Genomic DNA, 19,983 nt, shown 5'->3' with positions numbered 1-19,983 from the left:
GAGATGGATAGATTTCCCAAGGCACCTTGTTGAGATGGTCATATGATCTCCCTTTCGTTAGATCAATACAAAGTCATCCCTTAATTCTGTGAAAATAGCTTTTTCACACATCTCTGCACACACAGTCACACACACGTATAAGACATTGGCAGCAGGTACTTTTAATTTGCTGGAAAATATTTCTAAGAAGTCAAACAGCTCCAGCCCAATGAGCATGCCCTCCGATTGGCTGGCCAGACCAGTTGAGGGACCTGATTGGTCCCTGATCCTGAGGACCGATAAGAACGGCTATAAAATCCCTGGGTGCAGCTCTTGGGCCCCCAGTTTGCAAAAGCCAGAGGTGCAAGAAGCAGCGACTGCAGCAGCAGCAGCAGCAGCAAAAGCGCCAGCAGAAGCAGCATCAGCAGCAACAAAAAGATCCTCATCAAATCCTCACCTAGGCTCTCAGTGTATCCAGATCCATATCTTCACTCGAGCCGGGAGAGGGAAAGAGGAAAGGGGGGGGAGGAAAAAAAAAAAAAAAACCAACAACTTAGCGGAAACTTCTCAGAGAATGCTCCAAAACTCAGCAGTGCTTCTGGTGCTGGTGATCAGTGCTTCTGCAACCCATGAGGCGGAGCAGAATGATTCTGTGAGCCCCAGGAAAGCCCGGGTGGCAGCTCAGAACTCAGGTAAGCGGCAAACCCAGGACCGGTTTCTCCCCCAAAGAGCTGTCCTCATTTGCCTCTCGCTTTTGCAACTGTGTCTGTGACGGCTGATCTTGATAATAAATGTGCTTCATGCCTGATGGCAATAAACTGCCAGGGTAATCCAATAGCCTTAGGAAGTGGAGCTCCTTTGTTTAATAAATTGCATGCAACTAACGAAGAAGCTGGGCGCTCTGCTGAGGGTATTTCATTGCATAAGCCTAGCCTGATTGCCTGAAATCTGGCACGTACCCTCTTGGGGGGGAGGGGGCGGGGGAAAGACTTGAATGTTGGCATGCTTCAAAGCGCTCTCTATACTTTCCAGAAGCTGAAGCTGATCTTAAGGTGAGACGTGACTTGTCTGATGCTGTCCCTCTTTCTTTACCCTGAAGACCCTATAACTTGACTTCCCTGCCCCTCCAGAGAACACACAGAAAGCTCCCTTTGCAGACTGATTTACGGAACCATAGCCCTCCAGTCTGACAAATCCAGGGCAGATTCAGAGAAAACCCTACACATCCCACCCTCGACACTGTTCCTTCTGTCCCTCCCTGCTCTCTCGGGCTCCATTCAGTCCCCACACAGCCCCGTGGCTAGAGAGCCCCTCGAAAAAGAGTATCTGTGAAACGTAGCAGCTATTTCTCCAAGGGAGAGGTCTCACTCTAGCCCTGACTCCTTGAGCAGTTAATTGTGTATTATCTTGGTCTCTAAAGGAAAAGAGTCCTTAGGAAGCCGGCATTGACACCTCTGTCTTTGGACTTCGCTTGTCCAGCTTGCTCCCCTTCCATGACTGCTCTCTCTCCCCCAACTGTCAGCAAAGATGGGCTCGCAGGTGTCCAAATGCTGCAGACGCTTGCTCCCCTCGGAAGAGCACAGGTCCCTGCCGAGAGGAGGGCTTTGCTTCACTTCCTTTTGTACTTAGTTGCTATAGAGATGCAGTGATTCACAATTCAAGCTTGCCAAAAACAATAGCAATCCTAATGCATATTAAAACTGCTTAAAGCAAAGTTATCATTTGAACCCGTGGAAATATATAATTAGGGAAATGACTTGTAACATCCCAGAGGCTGCGGGTGGTGGGAGGGGGAGGGGCCGCCCAACCGAACCGTGCTTTTGATCTCAGAGGAGACTCCTATGGTATGAAGGCTGCAGATCATTTCTCGCGGAGCTGCCTGCCAGAACACCCCTCTTCTGTAGGAGAGAAATTACTTTTATGGAAGATCTTATCCAGAATGTAGAAAGCCTCATGCAAGTTCTCTGCGGTTTTCTTCCAGTCTTGCACAAGTGTTGCCTTGGCCTGGTTATTCTACACCTGTGTTTCTCTCTTTTTTTTTAAAAAAAAAAAAAAGGCTTTTAATATGAGAGAGATTATGCATACCTCTAAGCACTGTCCTATAGTGGGGGGTTGGGATGAAACATGAACGGATCAGATTTCTTTCTGCCAACAGGAAGGTAAGTTAAAAGCCCTAAATCAGAAGGGTCTCCTAGTGGACTCCTGGCAAATTCTTCTCTGCCATTTAGACCAAAATTCCATCCTTATGACTCTGGAGTGTATTTTTTGGAAGCCAAATGGATTCCCTGGTCCTTCCTCCTCCTAAACTTGACCACCCACCACTACCATCTACCTTCCCATGCTTTCAGCCTTTAAGGGATGCCCTTGGACTCTGCAGAGCTGCTGTAAGCACTGGGCATGCCTCACACTCCAACCTTACTTTTCCAGCCACCCAAACTGTGTGTAACGGTGAGACCAAGAGAGTGTATCTCCGAGGGAAAACTCATTCCCTTCCTCCATGTTCTCCGGTTCTTATAAGCAAAAGGGATCTGTCTGTCCCCTCTTCTTCACTCCCACCCCGCTCGGAAGGGTTCTATCTACTGGCCCCATCCCAGACTTCTAGGATAAGTTCTTCCGACCCCTTTTGCTTGAATTTTGCCTCCACATCAGCTTGATCCCTCCAGACTGTCCTCACCGTTTGACCCAGATTGGATGGATTTGTCTCTTTCAGCTGAAGTGGTTCGCTGCCTCAACAGCGCTCTGCAGGTTGGCTGTGGAGCTTTTGCATGCCTGGAAAACTCCACCTGTGACACAGATGGGATGTACGACATCTGTAAATCCTTCTTGTACAGCGCTGCTAAATTTGACACTCAGGTAATGAGACCTTGACCCCTGCTCACAACTGGCTGCTTGTCTTTAACAGTGTATGAGGCTATTGTTCTTAGGAGCCGGGCTCGTAGGGAACCGGCTCTGCTTCTCAGCCTCCCCAGTCTAAATTCTCATCTCAATTCTCAACGTGTGTACACACACACACACACACACTTTTGGCCAAGAAATAGGTTCTATATAAGCCACTCTCCACCCACTCTAATACACAATTGTAACAGGCTGACAGAGGCTGTCTTCTAAGGGAGGGGTGATGAGCGGAAAATCTTTGCCTCTTCAAGAGGAAATAAAAATGTTCTTCTAACAAAGAAGTTCTTCTCACGAAGAGCCGGCATACTAGCTTTTTTTTTTTGGTTTTTTTTTTTTTTTACTAGCTTGTGATTTGAGTTATCAAATCTCAATCCCAAGAATACAAAACTCTATTATGGCTATTTTTAGGCTGAAGGGTGGTTGTTTATGGTTCATCTCTTTTTCTCATCGCATTTCATTTCTATGTAGCTCAATTCTCAAGGTAGTCTAAGGGAATAGGGACTTTTAAAAAAATCCTGGTCGCAGGGTACAGTTCGCTTATTGCAAGGACATGCAGAGAGGGCCACGAGACAGCGCCGAGGTGAGCCCCCTTCAGTTCCACATAGCATAGGCCCTGTCCTCTCTTGTCAGCTCAAGCTAAATCTTGTCCTCCTACCCCCCTTCCTCGGCAGGGAAAAGCATTTGTCAAAGAGAGCTTAAAGTGCATCGCCAACGGGGTCACCTCCAAGGTCTTCCTGGCCATTCGGAGGTGCTCCACTTTCCAGAGGATGATTGCCGAGGTGCAGGAGGAGTGCTACAGCAAGCTGAACGTGTGTAGTGTCGCCAAGCGGAACCCTGAAGCCATCACGGAAGTCGTCCAGCTCCCTAATCACTTCTCCAACAGGTACAAAATGAGTCCACTCGTTTGGCAGTTTCGGGGGGGAAGGGGAGTGGTTGGTCGGCAGAACCAGACACAGAAGGAGTTAAATTGCCACAGTGATGCTCTTATTTTAGCTTGCAGTCTTCCCAGCTTTTGCAGGAAAAAAATATGTTTGTGATTGGTTGTGACAGCTCAAGCAGCCTGGATTTTTTTTTTTTTCACTGTTATAGGAAAAGTCTCTCCATGCAGCTAATAGAAAACTTCATCGGCAGCATCCCTGGGTGCATTGTCTATTTCCTTCCATAAGCCTGAAGGGAATTGTGAAGTTTATGGAAACAAGATTCTGAGACATCAGATTGGGCTGAAATCATGACTATGCACAGTACAGTTGGCCATTATGAAAACCTTGGTCAAATGTCATAAGGCAGAGTTTTAAAACTGCATATATTTGAGTCCATCCTAAGCCCAATCAGATATTTCGCCGGGTAGCCCAGAGCGAACCATCTGACTTTGGTGGGACTCAAATTTCCTCTGTGAAAAGTGAAGTGGCTAGACGAGATGATTCCCATGGTCCCTTCCAGGTCTGTTATCCCATTTGTCTAGTCCAAGATTTCCCGGAAGGGTGTTCTGGTGACTCCCCGGATCACATTCTCATCTTAGTATTCTAAACGGATCCCAAGCCCCTGAGCTAGTAATATCTGAGCATCGTGCCTTTCTGTGCCCTTGACTCACTGTCTTTACCAGCCAGGAGTGAACATCTAAGACATGAGATGGCAGACATGCTCATTCCAAGGCGTAGAAAGTTTCCTGGCAAGACCTGGGCTTCCCCATCCGTGATCAGGTTCAGAAAGGTGCTGATGGGGCTAGCATGGAGGCATGGTAGGGGCAGTGCAGAACGGTCAAGTTCAGCCTACTGTGATGCCACTGACTTGACTCCTAGTCCTGAAGTGCTATGATTCTTTGACTCTCCAGCCAAATCTGCACATATTCACAAAGATCAGACCTTAATGTGCTATTCTGACCACAGGAGCGCTAACGCAGACTTACCTGATTAATTTCCTAGCCAGATGCTGCCACCCTTCTTCAGATACTGGCAATAACCTAGTCCTTCTGGGGCTTACCAGTGGGTTAGTCATGTACATACATGCAACTGGAAAACGGGAGAAGTAGCTCCTCCTCAGGGAAAGGTTAAGGCCTCTGACGTTAAACTTTGTAAATTTCTGATTCACTCTTAACTACACATCATTGTTCTTCGGAACCTCATGTCAGTTTATAAAAATCGTTTGTTCAGTCCTTGAAAGTGACTCTGTCATGGTCCTGATTTTCTGAGAACAGGAAAATCAAATTCAGCATTTATCTCAAGTGCCCTGTCTCTTTATGTATGTGTTTATGTGGTAGCTGGGGGGCAGGAATATGTTAGCACAGTCGTTATTCTAAGTTTTGATCTTTAATGGTCCAGTGACAATTCATGATCTATAATATGGCCTGTGGCCAGTTTTGAGACAATACTAACATCTCTAATTCAACTGAGGTAGCGTCTTGCATTAGGAAGAGGAGGTCTTACAGAAAGGAGAATACAGATTCTGGACCGGTGATCCGAACAATCTAAGAAGAGACTAGTAATAGGAGTTTTTAACCAGGCCGTTGTTCTTTTCAGTAGGTGCCTTGTTTTCACCACCTTTAGGAAAGGGTCACAGGAGTCTCGTTATCTCCCTTTATCATCTTAGAAGAATCATCCTTATTAAGGAAGGTCATCTCTTGAAGACTAGAATCCTCCATGCAGCTCTCACCTTCCTCCAGTTACTTCACTCGAACTGGCTAATGTTATTCCTGCTCAGAGCTAGAGATTTCCGGTTCCATGCTGGGCTCGATTTGCTCTATTTAAGCTCCTCACGCCTCTGAAACATCCTGCTTTCCCAGCCTCTGTCCCACCATAGATACACACTACGTCGTGCCAGTTGGCAAAGAATTGTGAAAGGAAGTAGTTACAGGTTCATTCCACCTTCCTGTGACTTATCTAGCATGAGATTTGGGCCTGGGAGAATCCAAACGCCTGTGACTGGACCAGGAGCCAGAACAGGGGGGTTTTCCATGACAGAAATGCACTTAGAACACAAAGGAGAGCTGGAGTGTCCCCCTGGCTGAATTTGTAAACTCTACGTTCAACCATGAGGGAAGCAGGCACAATTGATCAGGCAGGCTGGACAGCGTGAGGCCTGAGAAGAAATTAAACCAATCCAGATCCAGATGGGAAAACTGACAAAGCTTCCAACTCTCTAGGGCATGGATAGGGAACAGGAAACAGAAGAATAATATTGATCAAGGGAAACAAAGGACTATTTATAAACCTTCACACAGAACGTTCCTAGGCAGTATGTGTGTATTTGGGTAAGCATGGCTGAAACAGTAGCTATGGAGAATATCTGATCTTATTCTTTACGGAGGAAAGAAGTCAGTGATGGAATTTTCAAAGGGGGAGGAAAGAAACATGCTTTAAAGGGTCCTTCCAGGCTGGGCGATCTGAACACTTAGCCCATTAAGTCTCGGGAGTACATCCCACCACCACTCCCCATAAAGATGAAGAAAGGCATCTTCTTAAATAGTTGTAACTCTTCCTGCCAAGGATGGGCCTTAAGCAGAGCTGCACTGTTTTTTCGTTAAATTGAGAAGGTGCGTATATACCAAACCCCAGAAACACAAAATGTCATAGCTGGAAATGACCATAAAGGTTATCTAGACTAACTGCCTCATTTTACTGATTAAAGAACAGAGACCCAGAGAGAGGGGCGACCTGCTGAAGGTCGCACAGCTAGTGAATGACAGAGTTGAGCCTACAATTCACATGGCCCTGAGCCAGGCTATTTGATTTCCACTTCAAAAATGGCAGCCACTAAAACCTGCAGATAAAATCCACAATCCAAAAATGGAATTCCACGTAGAATGGAATAAATGTACCCCCTGGTGATCAACAATTAAATTTGTGTACAGCTCTCACCAAGAGCTATAGTAACATCAAGCCTTGGTCCAAGACAGTGATCAAGGCATACATGACAATTGCTAAATCTCTTCAATAACCTCACTGAGCGGCTTAGAGATAGGAAAGGTCTGTCTCATCAGCCCACACAACCCCAGAGGTCAATGCCATATTCTGGCCCTCAATAGAGAGGTGTGGGATTAATCTATTGCTTGCTCAGGCAAACGGTGTTGTCATCAAGGCAGCCTGATAGGTTTCCCACACTTGGAGGAGCCGCTACTGGAGCCATGGCTGTTATCTATTCCAAGGAGCTCTCTTAGCCTGCCCTGGCTGAGGTAACCAGCTCCATGGGAGAAGCTAAGGGTAGATTTGGGGGGAGTCGCTAAGAACAGTCAGGCTGGCAAGGGTCATCCTCAAGAAGCACTAAGAACAGGTGGCCTATCGGGGCCAGCAGAGAAAGTAACAGTAAAGGTAGGCTCTCTCAGAGATGGAGAAGAGGTGTTTTGACAAAGTGGGGGCCAGAGGAACGCGTCTGACCTTAAAGAGGTGAGGCTAGTTACAGAAGCTTAGTTTCCTTACTGGTGTTAGACTTCTTCATCCAGACTAGAGTTTTCCATGTTGATATAAGGAAAGATCATCCTCTCCAGCCCATTTGGAAGATCATTTGGTGTGAACAGTTCTTTCTTTCTAGAAGTGGAAGGGTTAACTTCTAAGTTATAAAGTCCTTATTGAGGGACAGGAAGATGAGGGGTCAGAAACCGTTTTCTCTAGGATCTAATCACCGTTTGAAATAGACAAAGAGATCCAGGGGACCCACATCCTAGCAGAACCCACGAGATGCCTGGGGATCTGTGTGGGTGTGTAGATGTCTGAAGCTAATGGTACAAAGTAGTTTATTCTCAGTTTTTCCAAAACCACTTTTCTCCCCATTTCCCCATCCAAGTGAGATCTGCTTTGACTCATGTGCTTTATAATTCCAAAGGGTTGGAAAATGTGTCTCTGTGCCAGGGAATCCCAGTTTTACCAACAGCTGGATATAATCCGCCCTCGTGGGAGGGGTAGAGCCAGGACTATATCGGAGACCCAGACACATTTCTCCCTCTGTCCCCAGCTTGGTTCTGCTCCCTCACAGAAGGGTGATGGCTTTGCTTCAGTGCCCACATTCCACTCTATTTACTGTACATCCTTGAAAGGACCTCTCTGGGGGGTTAAGTTATTCTGGAAAGATGTTTGATCCTGTGCTCTGTGAGGTGAGTTAAAAATAAACAGGTTTCTTTTCACGGCAGATCTTGTGGTCCGGCAGTCCTAGGGCTCCTCTGAGGAAAGGGTCTCTCCACATAAATGCTGCAGACCACCGTCATTAGGACAGTCCCTAATTAGTGAACACAGAGCTAATGGGTTCTGACAACTGCCACCTCGAAATGGAGCAAATGCATCCCAATTCAAATTGGGAAATACCCGAAGTGTCCTCCCAAATAATAGGATGAGTAATTTATATGCCTTAACTATTAGAGAGTTTACTGATGAAAGGTCAATGACAAGGTTTAAGTGTGTTCTCTATGTCATAAAAGACTCCATCTTTTTTTTGGTAGTTTCCATGCTGTCTAACCCATATGTACTGATTTTTCAAAAACCTGCATCAAAGGGGGTATTGCCTAGGACTATTTGCTGTACAACATTTACACAATTGTTTTCACATCTTCTTCACTGTCACCTTATGTGTGGAAACATGTCCTGTGACTATTTTAAATGATTAAACCATGGTCTTCAGGAAAAAAAATATATTGAGACAGTTTTACCCTTTCTGAGCCGTAACAGTTAGCTGCAGCATTTTGGAGGCTTAAAGAACTTGCACCAAAGATGAAGGAAATTTATACCAAACATAAATTCTTTTGTAAAACTTACCAAAAGACCTACAGATAATTTTTTCTTTGGGGAATCATGACATTGGAAAGAACTCTATTTTGAAAGCTCCATTATCTCAGTGGCCACAAAATAAATCAACAAAATGACAGTGTGCAGGCACTATAGCCCTAGGACATGGCACATGAGGGATACAAAGAATAAGGACACATGTCCTGCTTTCAATAAGTTTACAGCCTAGTCAGGAAGATAAAACCATCAATAAACCATCAAATGCTGACCTGTACGATGGTAACCCAATATCTATAAAACATCCCAAAAAAGGAGAGGGCAGCACAATCTAGAGCAGTGGGAGAAGGCTTCTTGAAACTATTGAAGCACACACCACTAAGGATCACCAATCTTTCTATTTAAATATCCTTGTTGCCTGGCATCTGGCCCTCTGACTGCAACATACCTTTGCAAGAAGACTGAAAATGAGGTGAGACAATAGCCTTCAGAGAGGCTAGCCAAGTGTATGACAGGGAAATTAGACTGAGTAGAAAAATGCATGAGATACTGAAGACAGGGATCTCCTTTAAAAACAGAAATGTAGGGACTTCCCTGGCAGTCCAGTGGTTAGGGCTCCACACTTCCACTGCAGGGGGCACGGGTTTGATCCCTGGTTAGGGAACTAAAATCCCACATGCCACTCGGCACGGCAAAAAAAAAAAGATAGAAATTAATCAGAATATGCACACACACACACACACCACCAAGAAAAAGAAAGATCGCAAAGAGGCACCAAAATAACTGCAAACGATTGCATCCATGTGCAATGACTATTAAAACATAAGTGTGAGGGTTGGGTCACCTCATACATTTGACTAAGTCCTGCTTCGACCACTAGCCCACTGTATGACCTCAGACAAGTCACTTCGGCTCTCCCACCTTAGTTTCTTCTCTATACAATGAAATGATGAAAGAGTCATTAAATCGTCTCTGTGATCCCATCTAGCTCCACGATTCTCTCTTTCTAAACATTTTAGACATCGCCACGAGCCGCCTATTCAAAGTACGATCTCAGTCTCCTGAGCTCGAAACGTGAACACAGAGCTGTCTTGCACTGGGTGGTAAATCCAGGCAGCGCAAGCACTCACACTAAGAAGACACTGCCTAAAGGTTAGAAGCAAAAGCCACCTTCAGCTGAGGCAACTATTTGTGGGTGCTTCATCTGGCCATTCAGGACGGGTGTTGACTGGAGCCCAGATGAAAGCCTGGGTCTTGCCTTGCTCTCACTGAATGACCCTCTCTTTCCCAATGCAGATACTATAACAGACTTGTCCGAAGCCTACTGGAATGTGACGAAGACACAGTCAGCACAATCAGAGACAGCCTGATGGAGAAAATCGGACCCAACATGGCCAGCCTCTTTCACATCCTGCAGACAGACCACTGTGCCCACACACACCAGCGAGCTGACTTCAACAGGAGGCGTGCCAACGAGCCACAGAAGCTGAAAGTCCTCCTCAGGAGCCTCCGAGGTGAGGTGGCCTCTCCCTCCCTCATCAAACGCACCTCCCACGAGAGTGCATAGCCGGGGAGAGGTATTCACAACCTCACCAAACTACGATCATTTTAAGGGTGTTCGCTCACCAACTTCGAGTGTACTGTGCCTGGTTTGATTTTTTTTAAGTAGTTCCTATTTTCTATCCCCCCCTTAAAAAAAAAATTGCATGAAACTAGGCTTCTGTAATCAATCTCTCAACATTCTTCAATGGCGGCATTCTCACCAACAGAACACGTGTGATCTTTTCTGCCTCTCCTCAGGAGAAAGTGGTCTCTTTTACCACTTTCCTCTACCAGGTCTTTTCCCAGCTCCCCTCCAATGACTCTCAAACACAAAACATTCATGTAATTCCCCAGACTTTGTCATTTGAAGATGTGGAACCCTTTAGAATGGTTGCCCCAGTAGAGTTAGCTGGTAAGAAGCAACTTAATTTAAATGCATGTCTTAAAACGCTCATAAAGATGCTCAGTGGAATTCGTGTTATGAATCTGTGCTGGCCATGGACGAATATGAATGTCATATTTGAATTCTTGATCTCTCATGAGCTAGTGTCTTACGGTCTTGATCCTCAATGTCTAATCTCCTTCCCAACACATTTACCAAATTGCTCAAGCCTGGCTCTCCAACCAGACTTGGAGCCTGCCTCTTCTTGCATCTAATGAAAAACAAAAAGCTAACATCTCTATGTACTGTAACTGCTCAGAGCTTTAAAAGTATCTTTAACAATTGTCTTAAATCCAGAGAATCTTAAGGTCTAACTGTGGAATATAAACAGGTGAAAACTAATGTACTGTACATAAATTCCAGAGGACTCTGCTTCAACAAAGCAGTATATAATAACTTTATTGCATATAGATTTAGTTTTGTAACTTAGCTTTATTTTTCTTTTCCTGGGAATGGAATAACTATCTCACTTCCAGATATCCACATAAATGCTCCTTGTGGCCTTTTTTATAACTAAGGGGGTAGAAGTAGTTTTATTCAACATCAAAACTTAAGATGGGCCTGTATGAGATAGGAAAAACCAACAGGTTTATCTGAAGGACCCCAGGCAAGATGTTAATCTCCCAGCCCACCTCAACCCAGAGGCTACTCTTGACTTAGACCTCTCCTGAAACAGCTCTGTCACATCCAACTGAGAATTACAGGAACCAAAAAGAGCATCCCTTTGGGCTTGGACCACTTAGAGTGTGATAAGGCCTGCTATACCTTGGGAAGTGGCAGTTCTTGACTTTCTGCCTTTCATCAGTGCCTGGTACTCTGGCAGCCTGATGATGGGGTAGGAGGCTTTCCCTTAACTCAATCAGGAATGAGTCAATCAGCCTTTGGGTCTTTAGTTTGGGGGACTTGGGGCTGAGGGGGTATAAATAACCCTGGGCTGTCCAGCCTTAATAGACTCCTCTTACATTTTTGTCCTGTAGCACGCTGCCTGCCAAAGTAGTCCTGGCAGCTGGGCCATCTCTGTAGGATTGCAAAAAAGAAAAAAGAAAAAAAAAAAAAGAAAGAAAGAGGAAAAAAAAGAGCTGGCGGTTTGATCATTTCTGCCGTGATGTTTACAAGATGGCGACCACCAAAGCCAAATGATTAACCTAGCTATGAACAACAGTAGTTTCTCAGGGTCACTGTCCTTGAACCCAACAGTCCCTTAGGAGCGTCACTGCCCACCAAAGGTCAATGTTGAGAGAGGAAGAGGGAGGAGGGGTAGGACTGTAAGGGCCACTCCAAACTCGCTTAGGTAGAAACCATTGGTGCTTGACTCTCACTAGGATAAACTCCAGATTTGCCCAAATCGAGTGTTAGGGATGCTGGTGGGAGGAGGGAGGGCACATCCCCAGAAAAACGAAAAGCAATACAACTTTACCACAAAGCCTTTAAAACCAGTAACGTGCTGCTCAAGGACCAAGAGCGAATGCAACAGACCCAGCAGCAGCACAAGCGTGGCTGCCTTTGTCCCCACACAGCCTCTCAGCGTGCTGACATCAGATTGTTAAGAGCATTTTTATACTCAGAACTGTCCCATCCCCAGGTCCCCAAACATATGGACACTGCCTTAGCCTCTTGGAAATCAGGTAGATCATACTCTAAGTTGACTATCCCTCTCCCTCCCTCACCCATTCCTCCCCTGCAGGCAAGGCTGGCTTCTCCAAACCAGAAAAGCTATTACAGTTTTGTGTGTTGTGTCCATTTCTCAAACCCACTAAGCCAGGACCCCAATGCAACGAGTAGTTCATGAGTATTCCTAACAAAATTCTCTCTTACTTCCGTCCAGTGGATTCTCTTTGATTTGCTGTGACCTCTTCAAACCGTGGTACCCCCCTCCTTTTCTCCCCACAATAATATTTATATATGTATCTATAATACATATATCTACGCATATGGAAAGAAGCAGTTCTCACAATGTTGCTAGTTTTTTGCTTCTCTTCTTCCCATCCTGCTCCCTCCAAGTCCCCCTTAAACTTCCAAAGCTTTGTCTTGTGTTTGCTGCACAGAGTGATTCCGGGGCTGACCTAGACCAGTTTGCATGATTCTTCTCTTGTGATTTGGTTGCACTTTAGACATTTTTGTGCCATTATATTTGCATTATGTATTTATAATTTAAATGATATTTAGGTTTTTGGCTGAGTACTGGAATAAACAGTGAGCATATCTGGTATATGTCATTATTTATTGTTAAATTACATTTTTAAGCTCCATGTGCATATAAAGGTTATGAAACATATCATGGTAATGACAGATGCAAGTTATTTTATTTGCTTATTTTTATAATTAAAGATGCCATAGCATAATATGAAGCCTTTGGTGAATTCCTTCTAAGATAACAAATAATAATAAAGTGTTACGTTTTATTGGGTTTTTTTTTCCCCAATGTCTTTCATTGTTATTCTTTAAAAAAACTTCTTGAATGAGACTTTCTGAACATGAAGTTAATGGCTGATTAGTTTCTTTAAAGTCGCTAAATAAGTGCCAATATGTAAATGCATATACTTTAAATGCACATTCTCCGAATGCCCTCAAAACCATTACCCTCACAGTAAAACTGCAACCCAAACTCCTTACAACGTGAGAAGAAGCTTTATGGTCCGGCTCTGCTCAGCTCTCCAGCCTCAAGACTCACCCTTCTGTTCAGTGAACTCTACACTCCATCCATGAAGGAGCTCTGGGAAGGACTGTTCACTCTCTCCCTTCCACACCATTAATTATGCTGTTCTCACTTTCTAGAAGATGTTGCCCTCCACCCTTTGCCGAGAGGGGAAGCACCTTTGCTTGTTCACCAATGCATTCCCAGCACTGGAAAGAAAACCCAATTCGCAAGATACACTCAATACTTTAATGAATGATTTAGAAAGAGTCAGAAGAGGGGAAAAGACAATTGAATCCATGTGGGGAGGGAGGCAGATAGCTCTGTGGTGCTGAAGATCCAGCTCCAGGGTCAGACTACTGAAATTTGAATTCTGTCTCTGCATGATGTCAGACAAGTTACTTAATCTCAAAATACATCAGTTTCTTCCTCTGTAAAATGAGGAGAGTGATAACTGTCCATGGGGCTGTTAGAAGAAGATAAAATAAGTTAAGTGCTAACAACATGTTCAACACACCGTAATGTATTAAGTGTCAGCTATTATTATTATTATCATCACAGGTAGAGGGGACGTGAATGAAAGGAGGAGGTGGCCCATCTTGGAAAATGGGGAAAAGATTTCCAACAGAATTACATTTACGTGGGTCTAGAAGGAAGGTTACAAGTTCAGTCACAGAAAATTGGGGACTTGTGCAGTGTAGATGTTTCAAAGAGACGTCTTATATAGTTTATTTTTTAATGAGTGGATTTTCTCCATATTTTAAATTCAAATGGGATGTTTCTCAATATCATTCATTTCTAGCTCCAAACTGCATTTTCCCAAGTTTAGATATACAGAAGACAGCTAACAAATGCTATGAGAATTGTCTCCCCAAAGCCAAAAATGTATTGCATTTGCTTTGCTCTGACCTGGCCGAGGAAAAAGAGTACATTTATTTCATTATGATCCTTTATCCTCAATCGTCTTCAATCAATATCTATTTATGCAGAGAGGCTGTGTACATACTATACTATAGTGTAGTGATTAAGAACTTAGACCTGGGATTTCCGGGAACTGAGTCCAAATTCTAGTTTGTGGCCTTGGGCCAGGTATCTAACATCTTCACACTTTTTTTTTCCATCTATGAACATATCCTTATGAGAACAGTTCTACGCTGTCGGTGGGAATGTAATTTGGTGCAGCCACTATGGAAAACAGTACGGAGGTTCCTCAAGAAACTAAAAATAAAGTTGCCATATCATCCAGCAGTTTCACTCCTGGGCATATATCCAGACAAAACTATAATTCAAAAAGATACATGAACCCTTATGTTCATAGCAGCACTATTTACAATAGCCAAGTCACGGAAACAACCTAAATGTCCATTGACAGATGAATGCATAAAGAAGATGTGGCACATATATACAATGGAATACTACTCAGCCATAAAAAAGAATGAAATAATGCCATTTGCAGCAACATGGATGGACCTAGAGATTGTCATACTAAGTGAAGTAAGTCAGAAAGGGAAATACAAATACCATATGATATCGCTTATATATGGAATCTAAAATACAAAATAAATGAACTTATCTATGAAACAGAAACATACAGACATAGAGAATAGACTTGTGGTTGCCAAGGGGAATGGGGGGTGGGGGAGGGATGAAGTGGGAGTTTGAGATTAACAGATGCAAAAACTATTATATATAGAATGGGTAAACAACAAAGTCCTACTGTATAGCACAGGAAACTATATTCAATATCCTGTGATAAGCCATCATGGAAAAGAATAGGAAAAAGAATGCATACATGGGTATAACTGAATCACTGTGGTATACAGCAGAAATTAACACAACATTATCATTCAACTATACTTTGATAAAATTTTAAAAAATATGTCCCTATGAAATCATGATAAATAATAGGTCCTACCACCTAGAGTGGTCATGAGCATTCAGTGAGTTATATATAAAGCACTTAAAATGGTGTCTAGCACATAGTGAGTATACCCAAAAGAGTATCTAGGAGACACTCAGCAAATGTAACTATTACTATTCACACGAATATTACCACCATCATTTATGTTCTCCCACCCCTGACATGAGTCTTGAGGTACCATATTGGATGAAGTTTCTTGCCCTTTTCCCTTTGTACATCACTAAAAATTACTGTTGAATCAAGAGTTTATGAATATGAATGATAAAATATTGCAACCTACATAAAACAGCAAATTTTAATATATGAACACCTGCATCCCATCACCAAGCTTCAGAAATAAGATAGCACAGATATAAGAGTCTCTTGTGCATGCCTCCCTGAACCCACTCGTACATTAACAACCTGTGACAAAAATGTTTCCAAAAGCCATGGCTTAAAAGAATTTTCAAAATTTCTCAAATTATTGAAATATGCATTTAAAGATTTCCCCCAGCATTTCAAAAACGGGGATAAAAAGATCATGGAGTGGTTTGTGAATCTGTGGTATAAGAGAAGGAAAAAGTTCAGGTCATCCCTCCCATGGGTCCTACATGAATGCCATAAGCACTACCTATCAACATAGCTTCCGATTTACCATGCACACGTATCACCTGGGAATCTCGTTAAAATGATTCAGTGACTCTGGGTGAGGCCCAAGAGTCTGCATTTCTCACATGCTCCCAGGTGACGCTGCTATTGAAGCTGATACTCCACGGAGGATAATTCGAGTAGCAAGGTCCCAGTTGTTCTGACATAACTGAATCCGTTCCTCAATCCTAGAGGCCTCCACACAGCCACGACAAGGATCTTACTAAACAGCAAGTATGATCATTTCACTTCCTTGCTTTAGTAGCTCCCCACTGCCTAAAGGACAAAAATCAGGCATCTTGACTTCAAATTTAAGCCTCTCAAAATCTGGGCCCTTCTTTCCAGTATGCATTCTAGATTTCGTTAATGCTGATTTCTCATTCTTCCCCCAAAGACACCATGACCTTTTCCGCCTCATTATTTTGACATATTAACTTCACACCTATCATTCCTGCTAATGAATATTCTTCTCCCCAAACTCGTTTTCATTCTCCAAAGCCTGTATCACCCGGGAAGCCTTCCCAGAATACCCAAGTTTGTAGCGAATTGCACTGAAGGCTGTTTGCAAGGAGAGAGGATTTCGTCATCTTTGTATTCCCGGTACTTAACACAAAGCTGGCATGCGCTAAGCATTTGTGAGTGGAGAAAGGAGGGAAGGAAGGAAGGAAGGAAGTCTTTTGACCACCATCAACTAATCCATGACTCTTCCTCCACTAGGATGCTGGGGCCTTTGCAGCAATAGCAGACTATGCTGGGGAGTGGAGAGCATGTTACCATGGTGAGCAGGAAAACTAATTCCAGCTGCCAGTTGGGTATCCTTAAGTCTGCCAGCTTGTAACAATACCACATAGCTATATTCCTTTCCAGCACTACCCTTGATAAAAGTATACATTTGCTGTTACTTTCTCCTGGTAACCTGAGCAACAAAAGACTCATCGACAAACATGTTTAGATATTCACTAAGTCTGTGCAAGGCATCATACTGGAGAGCTGGAACACGGAAGGAATAAGGTCATCTGCAAGTCAAGCTACATCAAGTTTTCTTGTATCCTTAGTTATCTGGCATGTACTTATTTTTATAATACCCTTCAGTTCACTAATTCTTCTTCTCTATACTCAAGCTCTGCCACAAACAGCATTCCCCATGGCCCTTTGATTTTTTTACCTCAAGGAAGAACCTGAGGACCAGAGTGAGATATTGGCCAAGCCCACCCCATCACTCTACTGTAAAATCTGAAAAGCAATGCACATCACTCCGTTTTGCAAACAACTAACCAAAGCCCAATTATTGAATAAGTATCATCTGAAGACCTATGTGCTATTTGACACTGTATCTGGAGACAGCATACAGCAGGCTAAACTGAGTACTCACTAATTCAGACCCTTGCTTTCCAGATAAATGCATCTCGGCTCCCCACTCTGCACTAAGGGATTCATGGCTTCCATTTGAGGATAGAATGTTATTCTCAACTTTAGCACAATTAAGTCACACTGCAGGTGTACTCTGCTGTAGGAAAACCAGATACATGTCCCACAAGAGACAGTCGGTGTTTCCAACATTTGGTCAAAATCTTGGAACCAATTCCAGTGACAGCCTGCTCACCTGCCTTGGGATTTCTTGGAAGCACAATCATTCCAGGCCACGGCTCACGCTTTCCACACTGGCCTGAGCTCCTATCCTCCCCATCCCCTATCCATCAGGAGACTGCTATGACTAAACCTTGCAGCTTGCTAATCATTCCAAAGATAGCACTCAAGGTCTAAGCCTCTCTGACATCTAGCATCCTCCTATCTGCACATTTTCATATTGCTTTATGTCCTTCTTCCCTGAATCAACCTCCCACTGCTCTCCTCATTCCAAACTCTGCCATTGCGGGGTAAACACAGTCTACTGTATCTCATCCTCCCTTTTAATATCCCCTCTGATTTCTTGTCTTACTGGTTCCTCAAAGAACATTGTTCCCTGCAATCTTCCCAAATGGTTGCTTATCTTTCCAAATCCCCAGGGTTGGAGAGTGGGGTCCATATGCCTTTCTCCTAACACTGGTTCAGAATATGACTCTGCCACTGTCCTGTAAAACTTCTGACCAGCTGAGGCGTAGGCTGCTATGGTCTAAATGTTGGTGTTCCCCCCGCCAAAAAAAAATTCATATGTTGAAATCCTAATCCCAAAGGTAATGGTATTAGGAGGTGTGGTCTTTGAGAGGTGCTTAGGTCATGAGGGTGGAGCTTTCCTGAATGGGATTAGTGCCCTTATAAAAGGGACCTGAGAGAGCTTCCTTGCCTCTTCCACCATGTGAGGACACAGTGAGAAGATACCTAGCTATGAACTAAGAAGCAGCTCCTCGCCAGATGCCAAACCTTCCAATGCTTTGATCTTGGATTTCTAGCTTCCAAAACTGTGAGAAATAAATTTCTGTTGTTTGTAAGTCACCCAGTATTTGGTGTTCTATTATAGCAGCCCCACCTGACTCTACCACTTTCCTCCTCTCTTTATCACGGTTAACCAGCCCCAAATTATCTTGGCATGATACTGACAAGAACTGCCTCTCTCATTTTCGATGATAGTGGTAACAGACTCATGATTTTCCTTTTCATCCTCAAGTCACAACTTCAGTCTGGAAAAATTCAATATTCAGGGAAATGCTTCATCCAGGGCTCACACTCCTTGTCCTTCCTCAGTTCAACCCCATACCCATGCTCTGGAATCAAAAGGTACACATCAGTATGACTGTGTATGGTTTACTCTGATTGGTCATTGGCCATGTCAGACCAGTTAAATTCGTTGAATACAACCCTTTTCTGAAAATGGTACAATTCTGAAAACTTAAATCCAAAATCTCTGCTTCTGACTGCAACATCTTTCCCTTACAGCTCTCCTACTCATTTATTTGTACTTACACAGTTCTTTAACTTTACCCCGTCCTCCAGGACCTTGACCCATCTACATTCTCCTGATCTTTCAGACCCCCTCCTATCACGATCCTCTCCCTGCCCAGCCTTAAACCCATGGTTAATTTCACTTCAACCATGCAATTGCATTGCCCTCAAATAGCTTGCCCCATCAATCTTCCGTCACACTCAACTGGAAAACTCCCAAACCTTGAAGTCTGCCTTCTCAGCTAGAGAAGAAAATTATAAAGCCATGCACAGATATGATGTCACTTAAAATTATCAGCTTCAGGGGCTTCCCTGGTGGAGCAGTGGTTGAGAGTCCGCCTGCCGATGCAGGGGACGCGGGTTCACGTCCCGGTCCGGGAAGATCCCACATGCCGCGGAGACGCTGGGCCCGTGAGTCATGGCCGCTGAGCCTGCACGTCCAGAGCCTGTGCTGCGCAACGGGAGAGGCCACAGCAGTGAGAGGCCCGCATACCGCAAAAAAAAAAAAAAAAAAATTATCAGCTTCAAGCTCCACAGGACCCTCAGCGTTGCCTGGGCATCTTCTTATCCATCCCTGTTTGGCTCCCCTTTCCACTCTCCACAGCAGCAATTAAAACCTCCAATCTAGTCAAACCTCCTACCCGACCATGACTCTTCTAACACCCAGCAGAGAATCTTGCCTCCTACCGCACAAATAAAATAGAAACCATCACATCAAAAAGCCCTCAATTCCCCACTACCATACCCATTTACACCTATTCTTATTTACTTTTCCTGCCACAAAAGGTGCAGAATCTCTCTTGCTGTCTCAGAAGAATGAATGCTCCCGAGTTCTAGAGCCCAACCATTTCACCCATCATTTCAAGTGTCCCCTCTCCTACATCAGCAGCCTCTCCCGCTCTGTTTCCTCTCAGAGCCATCTTTCAGCTACCATCCTATCTCTCTCATCCTTTTACAGTCTTTTAAAAAGAGGTGTCTGCATTTATTTTCTTCATGCCTCATCTCCCATTTACCCTTTAACGCTTTGGAATGTGGCATCCACCTCCACTGAAATACCTGTAAACTAGGTCAAGATACCTCTTGTTGCTAAATCCAAAATTCTTATGTGATTAATGGACACCATTTGCTGCTGATAAACATCCTGTCCTCCTGAAAAGGCCTTCCATGGCAACACTTTTTCTTTCTCTGATTACTCCATCTCATCTCTTCTTTTCATCCATTAAATACTGGAATTCCTCAGCTTTCTGTCCTGACCCCTCTTTTCTTCTCATTCTATATACTCTTCTTTGGAACTCATATTTCAATTCCTGTTTATGTGTTGATAACTCCAAAGCTCTGTATTTCCCTTGAAAACTCC

At 43.9% G+C, this 19,983-nt stretch overlaps 1 protein-coding gene across 1 annotated transcript; it reads left to right on the top strand.

The window, feature by feature from the left end:
• Positions 1-281: 281 nt before the first annotated feature.
• STC1 (stanniocalcin 1) lies at positions 282-10,146 on the top strand (the record flags this gene model as incomplete). The annotated part of the gene is made up of 4 exons (XM_082842028.1): positions 282-671; positions 2,690-2,832; positions 3,546-3,757; positions 9,876-10,146. The coding sequence occupies exons 1-4, from the start codon at positions 554-556 to the stop codon at positions 10,144-10,146; spliced, it is 744 nt and encodes a 247-aa protein (XP_082698154.1). The 5' UTR covers positions 282-553.
• Between the last annotated feature and the right edge of the window lie 9,837 nt (positions 10,147-19,983).

The sequence above is a fragment of the Leucopleurus acutus genome (genome assembly GCF_964270905.1).
Source record: "Leucopleurus acutus genome assembly, chromosome: 7".
Taxonomy (NCBI): domain Eukaryota; kingdom Metazoa; phylum Chordata; class Mammalia; order Artiodactyla; family Delphinidae; genus Leucopleurus; species Leucopleurus acutus.
The sequence above is the reverse complement of the archived record's forward strand: the minus strand, read 5'-3'. Positions and strand labels throughout refer to the sequence as shown.